This window comes from Dendrobates tinctorius, unplaced genomic scaffold (genome assembly GCF_039654945.1).
Source record: "Dendrobates tinctorius isolate UK_male_01 unplaced genomic scaffold, ASM3965494v1 ptg000273l, whole genome shotgun sequence".
In the NCBI taxonomy this organism is placed as follows: domain Eukaryota; kingdom Metazoa; phylum Chordata; class Amphibia; order Anura; family Dendrobatidae; genus Dendrobates; species Dendrobates tinctorius.
In genome coordinates this window covers 2,025,839-2,041,004 of record NW_027361940.1, presented here as the reverse complement: position 1 = coordinate 2,041,004, position 15,166 = coordinate 2,025,839, and the positions used below count along the sequence as shown (strand labels likewise).

Sequence of the window (15,166 nt, the reverse complement as noted above, 5' to 3'; positions counted from 1 at the left end):
CTGTCTGTCTCTTTTGGCTGCTTTGGTGTCTCTCTAGGCTGCTCTCTTCCTGTCTCTAGGCTTTTGTTTCTAACGGCCGTGCTCTTTTCCTTCTCTCGGGGTCTCTCGCTCTCATGTTCTTGCTTTCTTTCTGTCTCTCTGGATTCCTCTTTTTATATCTCTCTTCCTGGCACGTCTTCTTCCTGTCTTTCTTTTGGACACACTCTCTCTGTGCCACTGTCTTTGACGGGCGCACTCTCTTCCTGTGTCTCTCTCTGGATTGCTGTCTTTCTGAGTCACTCTCTTCCTGTCTCTCTGGGATCCTCTCTTTTTGAACTGCTCTCTTTGAGCTGCTTTCTCTCATGGCCGCACTCTCTTCTTGTCTTTCTTTGGGGTGCTCACTCTGTTGATCTCTCTTTTACAGCCGCGGTCTCTTCCTGATTCTCTCTCTGAGTTTTTTTTCCTGAGCCGCTCTCTTCCTTTTTCTCTCATGGCTGCGCTCTTTTCCTGTCTCTCTGAGTCACTCTTTTTCTGAGCCATTCTCTCTCACAGCCGCGCTTTTTTCCTGTCATTCTCTCTGGCCTGCTATCTCTTGGACTCTTTCTCTCACGGCTCACTCTCTGGTCTGCTCACTCTCATGGTCGTGCTATCTTTCCGTCTCTCTCTACTCTGCTTTCTTTCTCCGTCTATCTGGGACACTTTCTTCCTGTCTTTCTCTCTTTGTGGGCCACTCTGTTTCACACCCACGTTCTCTTGCTGTCTCTCTCTGGACTGTTGTCTTTCTGAGACGCTCTCTTCCTGTCTCTCTGTGGGCTGGTCTCTTAAGGCCATGCTCTCTTTCTCAGCTCCTCTTTCTGTGCCACTTTCTCTCATAGTGGCACTCTCTTCTTTTCTCTCTCTCTCTGGACTGCGCTCTTTCTAGACTGTTTTCTTTCAGAGCTGCTCTCTTTCGGTCTCTCTGGGCCACTCTCTTTCACAGCTGTGCTCTCTTCCTGTCTGACACTTTCACTCTCACAGCCGCACTCTCTTCTTATCTCTCCAGGGTGATCTTTTTGTGAGCTGCTCTCTGTGTGCCCGTTTCTCTCATGGTGGCACGCTCTTCTTGTTTCTCTCTCTCTGTCTGGACAGATCTCTTTCTAGGCCTCTCTCTCTCTCTAGAATGCTCTCGTTCACAGCTGTCTTTTCTTCCTTTTTCTCTCTAGGCTGCTATTTTCCAGCCCTCTCTCTTTCTGGACTGATCACTCTCTGGACCACTCTCTCATGGTTGCCCTCTCTTCCTGTCTCTCTTTCTAAGTTGCTCTTTCATGGCCTTGCTCTCTCTGGGCCGCTCTCTGTAATGCTCGTGCTCTCTCCCTGGGCTGCACTCTCATGGCCTTGTTCTGTCTCTCTCTTAGCAGCTCTCTTTCATGGCCACACTCTCCCTGTCTCTCTCTCTGGGCTGTTCTCTCTCATGGCTGTGCTCTCTCCCTGTCTCTCTCTCTGGGCTGTTCTCTCTCATGGCTGTGCTCTCTCCCTGTCTCTCTCTCTGGGCTGTTCTCTCTCATGGCTGTGCTCTCTCCCTGTCTCTCTCTCTGGGCTGTTCTCTCTCATGGCTGTGCTCTCTCCGTGTCTCTCTCTCTGGGCTGTTCTCTCTCATGGCTGACCTTTCTCCCTGTCTCTCTTGGCTGTTCTCTCTCCCTGTCTCTCTCTATGGGCTGCTCTCTTTCATGACCACTTTCTCTTTGCCTCTCTCTCTCTGGGCCATTCTCTCTCATAGCCGTGCTCGCTCCCTGGGCTGCACTCTCTCATGGCGGTGCTCTCTCCATCTCTTAACCGCTCTCTTTCATGGCCACACTCTCTCTGTCTCTCTCTTAACCGCTCTCCTTCATGGCCACGCTCTCTGTCTGGGCCACTCTCATGGCAATTCTCTCTCTATGTCTCTCTCTGGGCTGCTCTCTCTCATGGCTGTGCTGTCTCCCTGTCTCTGTCTGGGCCGCTCTCATGGCAATGCTCTCTGTCTCGCGCTCTCTTATGACTGTGCTCTCTCCCTGAGCCGTTCTCTCTCATGGCTGTACTCTCTCCCTGTCTCTCCATGGGCCGCTCCCTCTCATGGTTGTGCTCTCTCCCTGGGCCGCTCTCATGACTGTGCTCTCTCGCTAAGCCTCTCTCTCCTCTCTCAGGTGCGCTCTACCTCACTGTTATTACAATGTGCGCTCTCCTCTTTTTCCCGCAGTGCGGTCTCCTCGCTGTCTCGTCCACCTGCTGCCACCATTATGTTGGCTGCTCTCCCTGTGCGATGACATCCAGTGATCTGCGGGGTCGGCCCTTCTACTGTCGGGAATGGGCCTTCCAAAGGCTTCAGCACTGTCTGGAGGGGCTGAGTGGAGCTCGGGCCCCCGGCATTCTTATTACTGGGGCCCCTGGTGCAGGAAAGACAGCCCTGTGTGCAGAGATCCTGTGGCCCACCTCGGAGGCCGGAAGAACTTCCAGGCTCAGCTCCCGGGTTCTGGCGTACCACTTCTGTCAGGCGCACACTCATGCCAGCCTCGACCCGCAACACTTCATCCAGAACCTGGCGCAGCAGCTGCAAAGGAGCCCCCTGATCAGCGGCTACAAGGAGGCGGCCGACGGCGCCACCTGTGGGGGAGATCTGCACGAAATCTTCAAGAGGTGAGAACCAGGTTCACTGATCACCTCACAAGTCACGTGACGCTCCAGACACCATCCCATAATAAGTCACCTGACGCTCTGGACTCCATCCCATAATTACCCTGTTCTGCATGGATAGGCTCACTGACTGTCTGTTGCAGCTCGCTGGACAGTTCCGTGCTCACCCAGATACTAGTACCTGTGTTGTTTCTGATTGGCTCCACCCTAAGGTCCAGACTGGCTCCACCCTGATTGAACACCCTATTTAAACCTGGCATAGCCCTCCCTTCCTTGAGCTACCAGCCTCTAGTCAAGCGTCCTTCCACCTGCTCCTTCATTCTTAGACTACACTGCTGCTCCTGTGTACCGATTTCTTGGCTAGCCCTGACTCCGCTACCTGCCAGTGCTGCCCCTAGTGGTTACACTATCACTACTCCAAACCAGGTCAGTCCATAACAGACAGACTGTTGCAGGGGTGAACTCACTGACAGTCTGTTCTGCAGGGGTGGCATCACTGACAGTCTGTTCTGCAGGGGTGGTGTCACTGACAGTCTGTTCTGCAGGGGTGGTGTCACTGACAGTCTGTTCTGCAGGGGTTGGCTCACTTACGGTCTGTCTTGTGCAGGGATGGGCTTACTGAAGGTCTGAGTTCTGCAGGGGTGGGATCACTGACAGTCTGTGTTGTAGGGGTTGGCTCACTGGCGTCTGTTTTGCAGGGTGGTCCTGGCACCGCTGGCGGAGCTGCCGCCGCCCTCGCAGAACCTGCTTCTCCTCGTGGACTCGCTGGATGAGATTTGCTGCTGCTGTCGATCTGATGGCTTTTCTGGAGATCCGGGCTGTACCATAGCGGAGCTGCTGGCCGCTCACCATGAGCTTCTCCCCCCATGGCTGCTAATGGTGTGCTCCACGCGGAGGCAGAACAAGGTCGTCACCCGGATGTTCACAGGTGAGGAGGCTCCACCCACCCTGCAAGTCACATGACCTAATAGATATCAGATACTCGGCGTCTCCTGTAGATCAGGTTGTCAGATACTCGGCCCCTCCTTCTGGGTCAGGTTGTCAGATACTCGGCCCTCCTTGTAGGTCAGGTTGTCAGATACTCGACCCTCCTTGTAGGTCAGGTTGTCAGATACTCAGCCCTCCTTGTAAGTCAGGTTGTCAGATACTCAGCCCCTCCTGTAGATCAGGTTGTCAGATAATCGGCCCCTCCTGTAGATCAGGTTGTCAGATACTCGACCCTCCTTGTAGGTCAGGTTGTCAGATACTCAGCCCTCCTTGTAAGTCAGGTTGTCAGATACTCAGCCCCTCCTGTAGATCAGGTTGTCAGATACTCGGCCCCTCCTGTAGATCAGGTTGTCAGATAATCGGCCCCTCCTGTAGATCAGGTTGTCAGATACTCGACCCTCCTTGTAGGTCAGGTTGTCAGATACTCAGCCCTCCTTGTAAGTCAGGTTGTCAGATACTCAGCCCCTCCTGAAGATCAGGTTGTCAGATACTCGGCCCCTCCTGTAGATCAGGTTGTCAGATACTCGGCCCCCCCTGTAGGTCAGGTTGTCAGATACTCGGCCCCCCTGTAGGTCAGGTTGTCAGATACTCGACCCCCCTGTAGGTCAGGTTGTCAGATACTCGGCCCCTCCTGTAGATCAGGTTGTCAGATACTCGGCCCCTCCTGTAGATCAGGTTGTCAGATACTCGGCCCCTCCTGTAGATCAGGTTGTCAGATACTCGGCCCCCCCTGTAGGTCAGGTTGTCAGATACTGGGCCCCCCCTGTAGGTCAGGTTGTCAGATACTCGACCCTCCTTGTAGGTCAGGTTGTCAGATACTCAGCCCTCCTTGTAAGTCAGGTTGTCAGATACTCAGCCCCTCCTGAAGATCAGGTTGTCAGATACTCGGCCCCTCCTGTAGATCAGGTTGTCAGATACTCGGCCCCCCCTGTAGGTCAGGTTGTCAGATACTCGGCCCCCCTGTAGGTCAGGTTGTCAGATACTCGACCCCCCTGTAGGTCAGGTTGTCAGATACTCGGCCCCTCCTGTAGATCAGGTTGTCAGATACTCGGCCCCTCCTGTAGATCAGGTTGTCAGATACTCGGCCCCTCCTGTAGATCAGGTTGTCAGATACTCGGCCCCCCTTGTAGATCAGGTTGTCAGATACTCAGCCCCCCCCCTGTAGGTCAGGTTGTCAGATACTCGGCCCCCCCTGTAGATCAGGTTGTCAGATACTCGGCCCTCCTTGTAGGTCAGGTTGTCAGATACTCGGCCCCTCCTGTAGATCAGGTTGTCAGATACTCGGCCCCTCCTGTAGATCAGGTTGTCAGATACTCGGCCCCCCCTGTAGGTCAGGTTGTCAGATACTCGGCCCCCCCTGTAGGTCAGGTTGTCAGATACTGGGCCCCCCCGTAGATCAGGTTGTCAGATACTCGGCCCTCCTTGTAGGTCAGGTTGTCAGATACTCGGCCCCCCCTGTAGGTCAGGTTGTCAGATACTCGGCCCTCCTTGTAGGTCAGGTTGTCAGATACTCGGCCTTCCTGTAGATCAGGTTGTCAGATACTCGGCCCCTCCTGTAGATCAGGTTGTCAGATACTCGGCCCCTCCTGTAGATCAGGTTGTCAGATACTCGGCCCCCCCTGTAGGTCAGGTTGTCAGATACTCGGCCCCTCCTGTAGATCAGGTTGTCAGATACTCGGCCCCCCTGTAGGTCAGGTTGTCAGATACTCGGCCCCTCCTGTAGATCAGGTTGTCAGATACTCGGCCCCTCCTGTAGATCAGGTTGTCAGATACTCGGCCCCCCCTGTAGGTCAGGTTGTCAGATACTCGGCCCCTCCTGTAGATCAGGTTGTCAGATACTCGGCCCTCCCTGTAGGTCAGGTTGTCAGATACTCGGCCCCCCCTGTAGGTCAGGTTGTCAGATACTCGGCCCCTCCTGTAGATCAGGTTGTCAGATACTCGGCCCCCCCTGTAGGTCAGGTTGTCAGATACTCGGCCCCTCCTGTAGATCAGGTTGTCAGATACTCGGCCCCCTTGTATGTCAGGTTGTCAGATACTCGGCCCCTCCTGTAGGTCAGGTTGTCAGATACTCGGCCCCTCCTGTAGATCAGGTTGTCAGATACTCGGCCCCCCCTGTAGGTCAGGTTGTCAGATACTCGGCCCCCCTGTAGGTCAGGTTGTCAGATACTCGGCCCCTCCTGTAGATCAGGTTGTCAGATACTCGGCCCCCCCTGTAGGTCAGGTTGTCAGATACTCGGCCCCTCCTGTAGATCAGGTTGTCAGATACTCGGCCCCCTTGTATGTCAGGTTGTCAGATACTCGGCCCCTCCTGTAGGTCAGGTTGTCAGATACTCGGCCCCTCCTGTAGATCAGGTTGTCAGATACTCGGCCCCCCTGTAGGTCAGGTTGTCAGATACTCGGCCCCCCCTGTAGGTCAGGTTGTCAGATACTCGGCCCCTCCTGTAGATCAGGTTGTCAGATACTCGGCCCCCCCAGTAGGTCAGGTTGTCAGATACTCGGCCCCTCCTGTAGATCAGGTTGTCAGATACTCGGCCCCCTTGTATGTCAGGTTGTCAGATACTCGGCCACTCCTGTAGATCAGGTTGTCAGATACTCGGCCCCTCCTGTAGATCAGGTTGTCAGATACTCGGCCCCCCCTGTAGGTCAGGTTGTCAGATACTCGGCCCCCCTGTAGGTCAGGTTGTCAGATACTCGTCCCCCTTGTATGTCAGGTTGTCAGATACTCGGCCCCTCCTGTAGATCAGGTTGTCAGATACTCGGCCCCTCCTGTAGATCAGGTTGTCAGATACTCGGCCCCCCCTGTAGGTCAGGTTATCAGATACTCGGCCCCTCCTGTAGATCAGGTTGTCAGATAGAATCATAGAATCGTAGAGTTGGAAGGGACCTCCTGGGCCATCTGGTCCAACCCCCTGCTCAAAGCAGGATTCGCTAAATCATCCCAGTCAGATGTCTGTCCAGCCTCTGTTTGAAGACTTCCATTGAAGGAGAACTCACCACTTCTCGTGGCAGCCTGTTCCACTCATTGATCACTCTAACTGTCAAAAAGTTTTTTCTAATATCTAATCTGTGTCTCTTCCCATTCAGTTTCATCCCATTGCTTCTAGTCTTTCCTTGTGCAAATGAGAATAAAGTTGATCCTTCTACAATGTGACAGCCCTTTAGATATTTGTAGACAGCTATTAAGTCTCCTCTCAGTCTTCTCTTTTGCAAACTAAACATTCCCAAATCCTGCAACCTTTCCTCATAAGACAGGGTTTGCAGACCGGTCACCATTCTGGTCGCTCTTTTCTGAACTTGCTCCAGTTTGTTGATGTCTTTTTTAAAATGTGGTGCCCAAAACTGGACACAATATTCCAGATGAGGTCTGACCAAAGAGGAGTAGAGGGAAATAATGACTTCACGTGATCTAGACTGTATGCTTCTGTTAATACATCCTAGAATTGCATTTGCCTTTTTTGCTGCTGCATCACACTGTTGACTCATATTCAGTCTGTGATCTATTAGTATACCCAAGTCTTTTTCACATGTGCTGTCACTTAGCCCTATTCCTCCCATTCTATATATGCTTTTTTCATTTTTATTGCCCAGATGTAGTACTTTGCATTTCTCCCTGTTAAAAACCATTCTGTTAGTTGCTGCCCACTTCTCCAGTTTATTTAAATCTTTTTGAATCCTCTCTCTCTCTTCTCTAGTATTAGCTATCCCTCCTAGCTTTGTGTCATCAGCAAATTTAATCAGTTTACCCTCAATTCCTTCATCTGAATCGTTGATAAAGATGTTGAACAATACAGGGCCCAGGACAGAGCCCTGTGGTACCCCACTTGAGACATTCTTCCAACTGGATGTGCAGCCATTTACGACCACTCTTTGGGTCCGATCACTAAGCCAGTTATGAATCCACCTAACAGTTGCCTTGTCTATTCCATACTTAGTCATTTTTTCAATAAGGATTGTATGAGATACTTTGTCAAATGCTTTGCTGAAGTCAAGATATACTATATCTACAGCATTTCCTTGATCCACCCAATCAGTGATACCGTCATAGAAGGAAATTAAGTTAGTCTGACATGACTTATTAGTTAGAAACCCATGATACAGTGTGATACTCGGCCCCCCCTGTAGATCAGGTTGTCAGATACTCGGCCCCCCCTGTAGGTCAGGTTGTCAGATAATCGGCCCCCCCTGTAGGTCAGGTTGTCAGATACTCGGCCCCCCTGTAGGTCAGGTTGTCAGATACTCGGCCCCCCTGTAGGTCAGGTTGTCAGATACTCGGCACCCCCTGTAGGTCAGGTTGTCAGATACTCGGCCCCTCCTGTAGATCAGGTTGTCAGATACTCGGCCCCCCCTGTAGGACAGGTTGTCAGATACTCGGCCCCTCCTGTAGATCAGGTTGTCAGATACTCGGCCCCCTTGTATGTCAGGTTGTCAGATACTCGGCCCCTCCTGTAGATCAGGTTGTCAGATACTCGGCCCCTCCTGTAGATCAGGTTGTCAGATACTCGGCCCCCCCTGTAGGTCAGGTTGTCAGATACTCGGCCCCCCTGTAGGTCAGGTTGTCAGATACTCAGCCCCCCTGTATGTCAGGTTGTCAGATACTCGGCCCCCTTGTATGTCAGGTTGTCAGATACTCGGCCCCTCCTGTAGATCAGGTTGTCAGATACTCGGCCCCTCCTGTAGATCAGGTTGTCAGATACTCGGCCCCCCCTGTAGGTCAGGTTATCAGATACTCGGCCCCTCCTGTAGATCAGGTTGTCAGATACTCGGCCCCCCCTGTAGGTCAGGTTGTCATTTACTCAGCCCCCCCGTAGGTCAGGTTATCAGATACTCGGCCCCTCCTGTAGATCAGGTTGTCAGATACTCGGCCCCCCTGTAGATCAGGTTGTCAGATACTCGGCCCCCCCTGTAGGTCAGGTTGTCAGATACTCGGCCCCCCCTGTAGATCAGGTTGTCAGATACTCGGCCCCCCCTGTAGATCAGGTTGTCAGATACTCGGCCCCTCCTGTAGGTCAGGTTGTCAGATACTCGGCCCCCCTGTAGATCAGGTTGTCAGATACTCGGCCCCCCCTGTAGGTCAGGTTGTCAGATACTCGGCCCCCCCTGTAGGTCAGGTTGTCAGATACTCGGCCCCCCCTGTAGGTCAGGTTGTCAGATACTCGGCCCCCCTGTAGGTCAGGTTGTCAGATACTCGACCCCCCTGTAGGTCAGGTTGTCAGATACTCGGCCCCTCCTGTAGATCAGGTTGTCAGATACTCGGCCCCTCCTGTAGATCAGGTTGTCAGATACTCGGCCCCTCCTGTAGATCAGGTTGTCAGATACTCGGCCCCCCCTGTAGGTCAGGTTGTCAGATACTCAGCCCCCCCTGTAGGTCAGGTTGTCAGATACTCGGCCCCCCCTGTAGATCAGGTTGTCAGATACTCGGCCCTCCTTGTAGGTCAGGTTGTCAGATACTCGGCCCCTCCTGTAGATCAGGTTGTCAGATACTCGGCCCCTCCTGTAGATCAGGTTGTCAGATACTCGGCCCCCCCTGTAGGTCAGGTTGTCAGATACTCGGCCCCCCCTGTAGGTCAGGTTGTCAGATACTGGGCCCCCCCTGTAGATCAGGTTGTCAGATACTCGGCCCTCCTTGTAGGTCAGGTTGTCAGATACTCGGCCCCCCCTGTAGGTCAGGTTGTCAGATACTCGGCCCTCCTTGTAGGTCAGGTTGTCAGATACTCGGCCTTCCTGTAGATCAGGTTGTCAGATACTCGGCCCCTCCTGTAGATCAGGTTGTCAGATACTCGGCCCCTCCTGTAGGTCAGGTTGTCAGATACTCGGCCCCCCTGTAGATCAGGTTGTCAGATACTCGGCCCCCCCTGTAGGTCAGGTTGTCAGATACTCGGCCCCCCCCTGTAGGTCAGGTTGTCAGATACTCGGCCCCTCCTGTAGATCAGGTTGTCATATACTCGGCCCCTCCTGTAGATCAGGTTGTCAGATACTCGGCCCCCCCTGTAGATCAGGTTGTCAGATACTCGGCCCCTCCTGTAGATCAGGTTGTCAGATACTCGGCCCCCCCTGTAGGTCAGGTTGTCAGATACTCGGCCCCTCCTGTAGATCAGGTTGTCAGATACTCGGCCCCCCCTGTAGGTCAGGTTGTCAGATACTCGGCCCCTCCTGTAGATCAGGTTGTCAGATACTCGGCCCCTCCTGTAGATCAGGTTGTCAGATACTCGGCCCCCCCTGTAGGTCAGGTTGTCAGATACTCGGCCCCTCCTGTAGATCAGGTTGTCAGATACTCGGCCCCCCCTGTAGGTCAGGTTGTCAGATACTCGGCCCCTCCTGTAGGTCAGGTTGTCAGATACTCGGCCCCCCCTGTAGGTCAGGTTGTCAGATACTCGGCCCCTCCTGTAGATCAGGTTGTCAGATACTCGGCCCCCCCTGTAGGTCAGGTTGTCAGATACTCGGCCCCCCCTGTAGGTCAGGTTGTCAGATACTCGGCCCCTCCTGTAGATCAGGTTGTCAGATACTCGGCCCCCCCCTGTAGGTCAGGTTGTCAGATACTCGGCCCCCTTGTATGTCAGGTTGTCAGATACTCGGCCTCTCCTGTATATCCGGTTGTCAGATAATGACGGCTGGCAGGAGATACTGGGAGTTGTAGTTGTTGCCGGTGACTGACACGTTTCCTCCTGCCGCAGGTTTCCGCAGACTCTGCCTGGACGACCTCCGTAAGGCCCACATTGTGCGCGACGTGCAGCGCTACATCCTGTGCCGCCTGGACCTGGAGGCGGCTCTGCGGCAGCACCTGACCCTGGACACGGCCGAGATGCTGAACCAGCTGCACATAAAGAGCAATGGCTGCTTCCTGTTCCTGGAGCGCGTGCTGGACGGCGTCTCGGAGGGATCCATCCTCCTGCGAGAGATCCGCCACATCCCCGGCACACTGAACGGCCTCTACCTGTGGCTGTGCCAGCGCCTCTTCTCGGGACGCCAGTTCTGCCCGGTGCGGACGCTGCTGAACGTCATCTTGGCCGCTCCCGCTCCTCTGTCCAGTCCGCAGCTCCACAAGGCCGTGTGGACAAAACAGATGGAAGGGTGGAGGGCGGAGGAGTTCAGCAAGACCCTGGCATCCATCTCCATGCTGCTGCACCCCCAGGACCGCGCCCAGGTGCTGCTCTTCCATCACAGCTTCTCGGAGTGGCTCCTGGATGTGAAGTACTGTACCCAGAAGTACCTGTGTAATGTCACCGAGGGGCACTGCATGCTCGCCATGAGCTTATCTACACGGGCACCACATCTGCTGCCGGCCGAGGTCGCCCAGCTGGCCACACATCTCCTCCTGGCAGACATTCAGGGGCTGGAGCTGTGTCACTTGGCTCTGTGGCTTCTGTGGATGGAGGTCCCGGTGTCGGACTGTTTGGCCTCTAACGTTTCTTTAGAGTTGGAGGTCTTGCAGTTGCTTTTGTTAGCCCGGCCTAAAGTAGACGGAGCCTCCATGATGGAGGAATCGAGTTCCCTGAAGAGAACCCTGGAACGAGGCATCTCTCTGGAGTTCCTCTTAGACACCAGTGGTGGACTGAATCTGAGGGATAGGTCTGGACGAACTCTGCTTGCGGCCGCGGCCCATGCTGGAAACCTGGACGCGGTGAAGCTGATGCTTTCCAGAGGAGCCAGTCTGGAGGCCACAGATGAAGATGGACAGAGTCCTCTGGGGCTGGCTGCACACCAGGGGCACTTGCCGGTTGTGGAGTTTCTTCTTGAACACGGCGCCCGGCATGACCATGGTGACAGTCGTGGGTGGAACCCTCTGCGTGCTTCTGCTTGGGGGGGCCACACTGAGGTTGTGGAGTCACTACTTGCATTTGGGGCTCAGCCAGACACATCTGGCCCTAATGGACGCACTGCACTGAGGGCAGCAGCGTGGGGTGGGCACGAGGGTCCCGTCAAGGCTCTTCTGAAGGCTGGAGCAGAGATAGATCGTGCTGATGTGGAGGGCCGCACTCCGCTCATGGCGGCAGCATACATGGGCCACTGCGCAGTGGCTGAATTACTATTGGAATCTGGGGCTAATGTGAATATATGTGATAAAGAAGGACGTTCTGCCCTGGCCGTTGCATGTCTCTGTGCGCCCACCGGGCAGAGGCATCCACAACTGATATCTGTTTTGTTGGAACATGGGGCAGATCCAGAGCTGCCGGACAGGGAAGGGTTAACCCCACTTCTGGTCGCTGCTTACGAGGGGCAAGAAGAGGTGGCAGAACTTCTCCTTGAAGCTGGGGCCAACCCGGACAGGCCTGGCAAGGACCAGATGACACCGCTTTTAGCAGCTGCCTCTGGAGGACATGCTGAAACAGTGCGTGTGTTACTACTGTGGGGCGCCTCTGCAGATGTCTCAGACAAAGAAGGGAGGTCGGCACTGCTCCTGGCAGCAGCCGCAGCTCGAGGAGAGGAGGCAGTGAGGGCCTTGCTACATAGGGGCCTGAATGAGAATCTTCAGGACCACCTGGGATGGACAGCATTGCACTGGGCGGCCTGTGAAGGTCGTAAAAGTGTTTGCCGTGCCTTGGTAGATGGAGGAGCTAAGGTGGGACTGAGGGATAGAGAAGGGTACACACCTCTCCTCCTGGCAGCTGAAGAAGGGCACACAGGCTGTGTAGAACTGCTGATAAACCGAGGGTCCTCCGTCAACCAGCAAGGCAATGATGGTATGACAGCCTTATGCTTTGCTGCTCTCGCAGGCCACAAGACCACGGTGGAGTTACTACTGAGGAAAGGAGCAGACCCCGACATGAAGACCACTCAAGGGAAGCCGCTGCTGCACCTTCTGGCCCTGCAAGGACTTACAGGTATAGCAAAAGTTCTGTTGGAGCACGGTGCTGATGCCGAAGATAGAGACCCAGATGAACGCACCGCTTTGCATGCCTCCTGCTGGCAAGGGGACTCTGACATGGCTCATCTTCTTCTGGAGGTCGGTAGGGCAAATTGCAATGCTTTCGACAAAGAAAAAAGAACTCCGCTTCACTGCGCCGCGTGGCGAGGCCATGCCAATATCGCCCAACTACTGATGGAGCATGGGGTGTTCACTGATGCCCAGTGTTCCCAGGGAGCCACTCCTCTCTGTATAGCAGCTCAGGAGGGCCACTATGCCCTGGCCAAAGTCCTTCTGGAGGAAGGACATGCCAGCCCCTTCCATGCTGACTACTGTGGACGCACCCCTATAAAAGTAGCAGCCAAAGGAGGGCACACAGCCATAGTTCATCTCCTGGAAGCTCATGGCGTGCCATCCTACCAAGGACCAGTGGTGAAGGCTCCAGTAAAGGATGCCCTTGGTAGTCAGCAAGCAAATGGTGGAGGTGACAGCTGGTCCACACTTTCACCTGTGTCGACAGGCAGCCGCTCACTCGACAACTCTCTGAAGAGCTCTGCAGGGTCCGTGCTGACATCCTCCACTTACCATTCCCAGGCCACTGTGCCCATGGACAGCCTCACCTTTACCCAGCAGGTTCAGCAACACTCGCTGCCACGCAGCCGCTCTCGACAAGCGGGTGCCCTGTCTGGCATGGTCGGTTTTCCTGCCTTCCCTGCCTCAATCAGTCCCGGACTAATACCTGGTCATGAGGAGGAGATTACCATCTGTAACCAAAGTCCGACTTCTCCTGTTCATGAGCTAAGGGGGAATGGGATACTTACCAACCCCAAATATGGGAGCCCGACGTACGCTCGCTTCAAGGCCGGGGACAGCAGGCACCCTATAGATAACACAAGACCCGCTCCTGACAGCATGGCGCCAGACTATGCCAAAAGTAAGAGCAGCAGCTCGGGGTACTCCTCCAGCCACGCCGCGGGCGAGATCCACGGCAAAAATATGATCAGCTCGCCAAAGAAAGAAAAAAGCATCACAGATGAGCTCTGGCAACCTCGTGTGAACGCAGGCTCCGCCTACTCTCCACAAAACAGTAATCCCCTCGGGCCAATCTCCAGAACAACCGTAGATCCAGTGGATCCCAAGAACAAAGCATCAAACCTACTGACCTCACCTACACACAAGGAAGATCCAGTGATGACTGCCAGGAACCCTGTGGACTTTGTGCTGTCCTATAGTAAAAAAGACCCTCTGAGATCTCCAGTGAAGGAGGACCAGAACCACTCCCCGAGGAAGCAAGACTCCTCACTTATCTCCATCACCACTATGGACCCAGAACTTCACCTCAAGCAGGCCATCAAACTGCAGTTCGAGGGTCGAACATGTGGATTCAACTACAGGAAGGAGACACCACTGTGAGGTATGAGCCACAGTATGTTATATGCACTAGATTCTGTCAGCAATCACCACTAGGGGGAGCTCCCTGTATACAGAGATAGATGATAAGATCCTATATACAGCCAACACTAGGGGGACCTCCCTGTATACAGAGATACATGACAAGATCCTGTTTGTAGTCACCACTAGGGGGAGCTCCCTGTATACACAGATACATGATACGATTCTGTCTGCAGCCACTACTAGGGGGAGCTCCATGTATACAAAGAAACATGATAAGATCCTGTCTGCAGCCAATACTAGGGGGAGCTCCCTGTATACAGAGATACATGATAAGATCCTGTCTGCAGTCACCACTAGGGGGAGCTCCCTGTATACAGAGATACATGATAAGATTCTGTCTGCAGTCACCACTATGGGGAGCTCCCTGTATACAGAGATACATGATAAGATCCTGTCTGCAGCCACCACTAGGAGTAGCTCCCTGTATACAGAGATACATGATAAGATCCTGTCTGCAGCCACCATTAGGGGGAGCTCCCTGTATACAGATAAATGATAAGATCCTGTCTGCAGTCACCACTAGGGGGAGCTCCCTGTATACAGAGATATATGACAAAATCCTGTCTGCAGCCACCACTAGGAGGAGCTCCCTGTATACAGAGATACATGATGAGATCCTGTCTGCAGCCATCACTAGGGGGAGCTCCCTGTATACAGAGATACATGATAAGATTCTGTCTGCAGTCACCACTAGGGGGAGCTCCCTGTATACAGAGATACATGATAAGATCCTGTCTGCAGTCACCACTAGAGGGAGCTCGCTGTACACACAGATACATGATATGATCATGTCTGCAGTCACCACTAGGGGGAGCTCCCTGTATACAGAGATACATGATAAGATTCTGTCTGCAGTCAGCACTAGGGGGAGCTCCCTGTAAACAGAAATACAAAAGATCCTGTCTGCAGCCACCACTAGGGGGAGCTCCTGTATACAGAGATATATGATGAGATCCTATCTTCAGCCACCACTAGGAGGAGCTCCCTGTATACAGAGATGCATGATAAGATCCTGTCTTCAGTCACCACTAGGGGGAGCTCCCTGTATACAGAGATAAATGATAAAATCCTGTCTGCAGCCACCACTAGGGGGAGCTCGCTGTATAAAGGGATACTGTACATGATAAGATCCTGTCTGCAGCCACCACTAGGAGGAGCTCCCTGCATACAGACCTACATGATAAGATCCTGTCAGCAGCCACCACTAGGAGGAGCTCCCTGTATACAGAGATACATGATAAGATCCTGTCCGCAGCC

The 15,166-nt window shown here is 53.8% G+C and overlaps 1 protein-coding gene across 4 annotated transcripts in view; it reads left to right on the top strand.

Annotated features, from left to right (window-relative positions):
* Positions 1–15,166, top strand: part of LOC141072449 (uncharacterized) — a 216,668-nt gene that overhangs the window by 193,807 nt on the left and 7,695 nt on the right. For all 4 annotated transcript variants that reach the window (XM_073559720.1, XM_073559719.1, XM_073559718.1 and 1 more), the window contains 3 exons: positions 2,192–2,628; positions 3,324–3,553; positions 10,284–13,868. In XM_073559720.1, the coding sequence (XP_073415821.1) occupies positions 2,192–2,628; positions 3,324–3,553; positions 10,284–13,867 (4,251 nt within the window). In that variant the 3' untranslated portion in view covers position 13,868. The remainder of the gene's footprint in view (positions 1–2,191; positions 2,629–3,323; positions 3,554–10,283; positions 13,869–15,166) is intronic.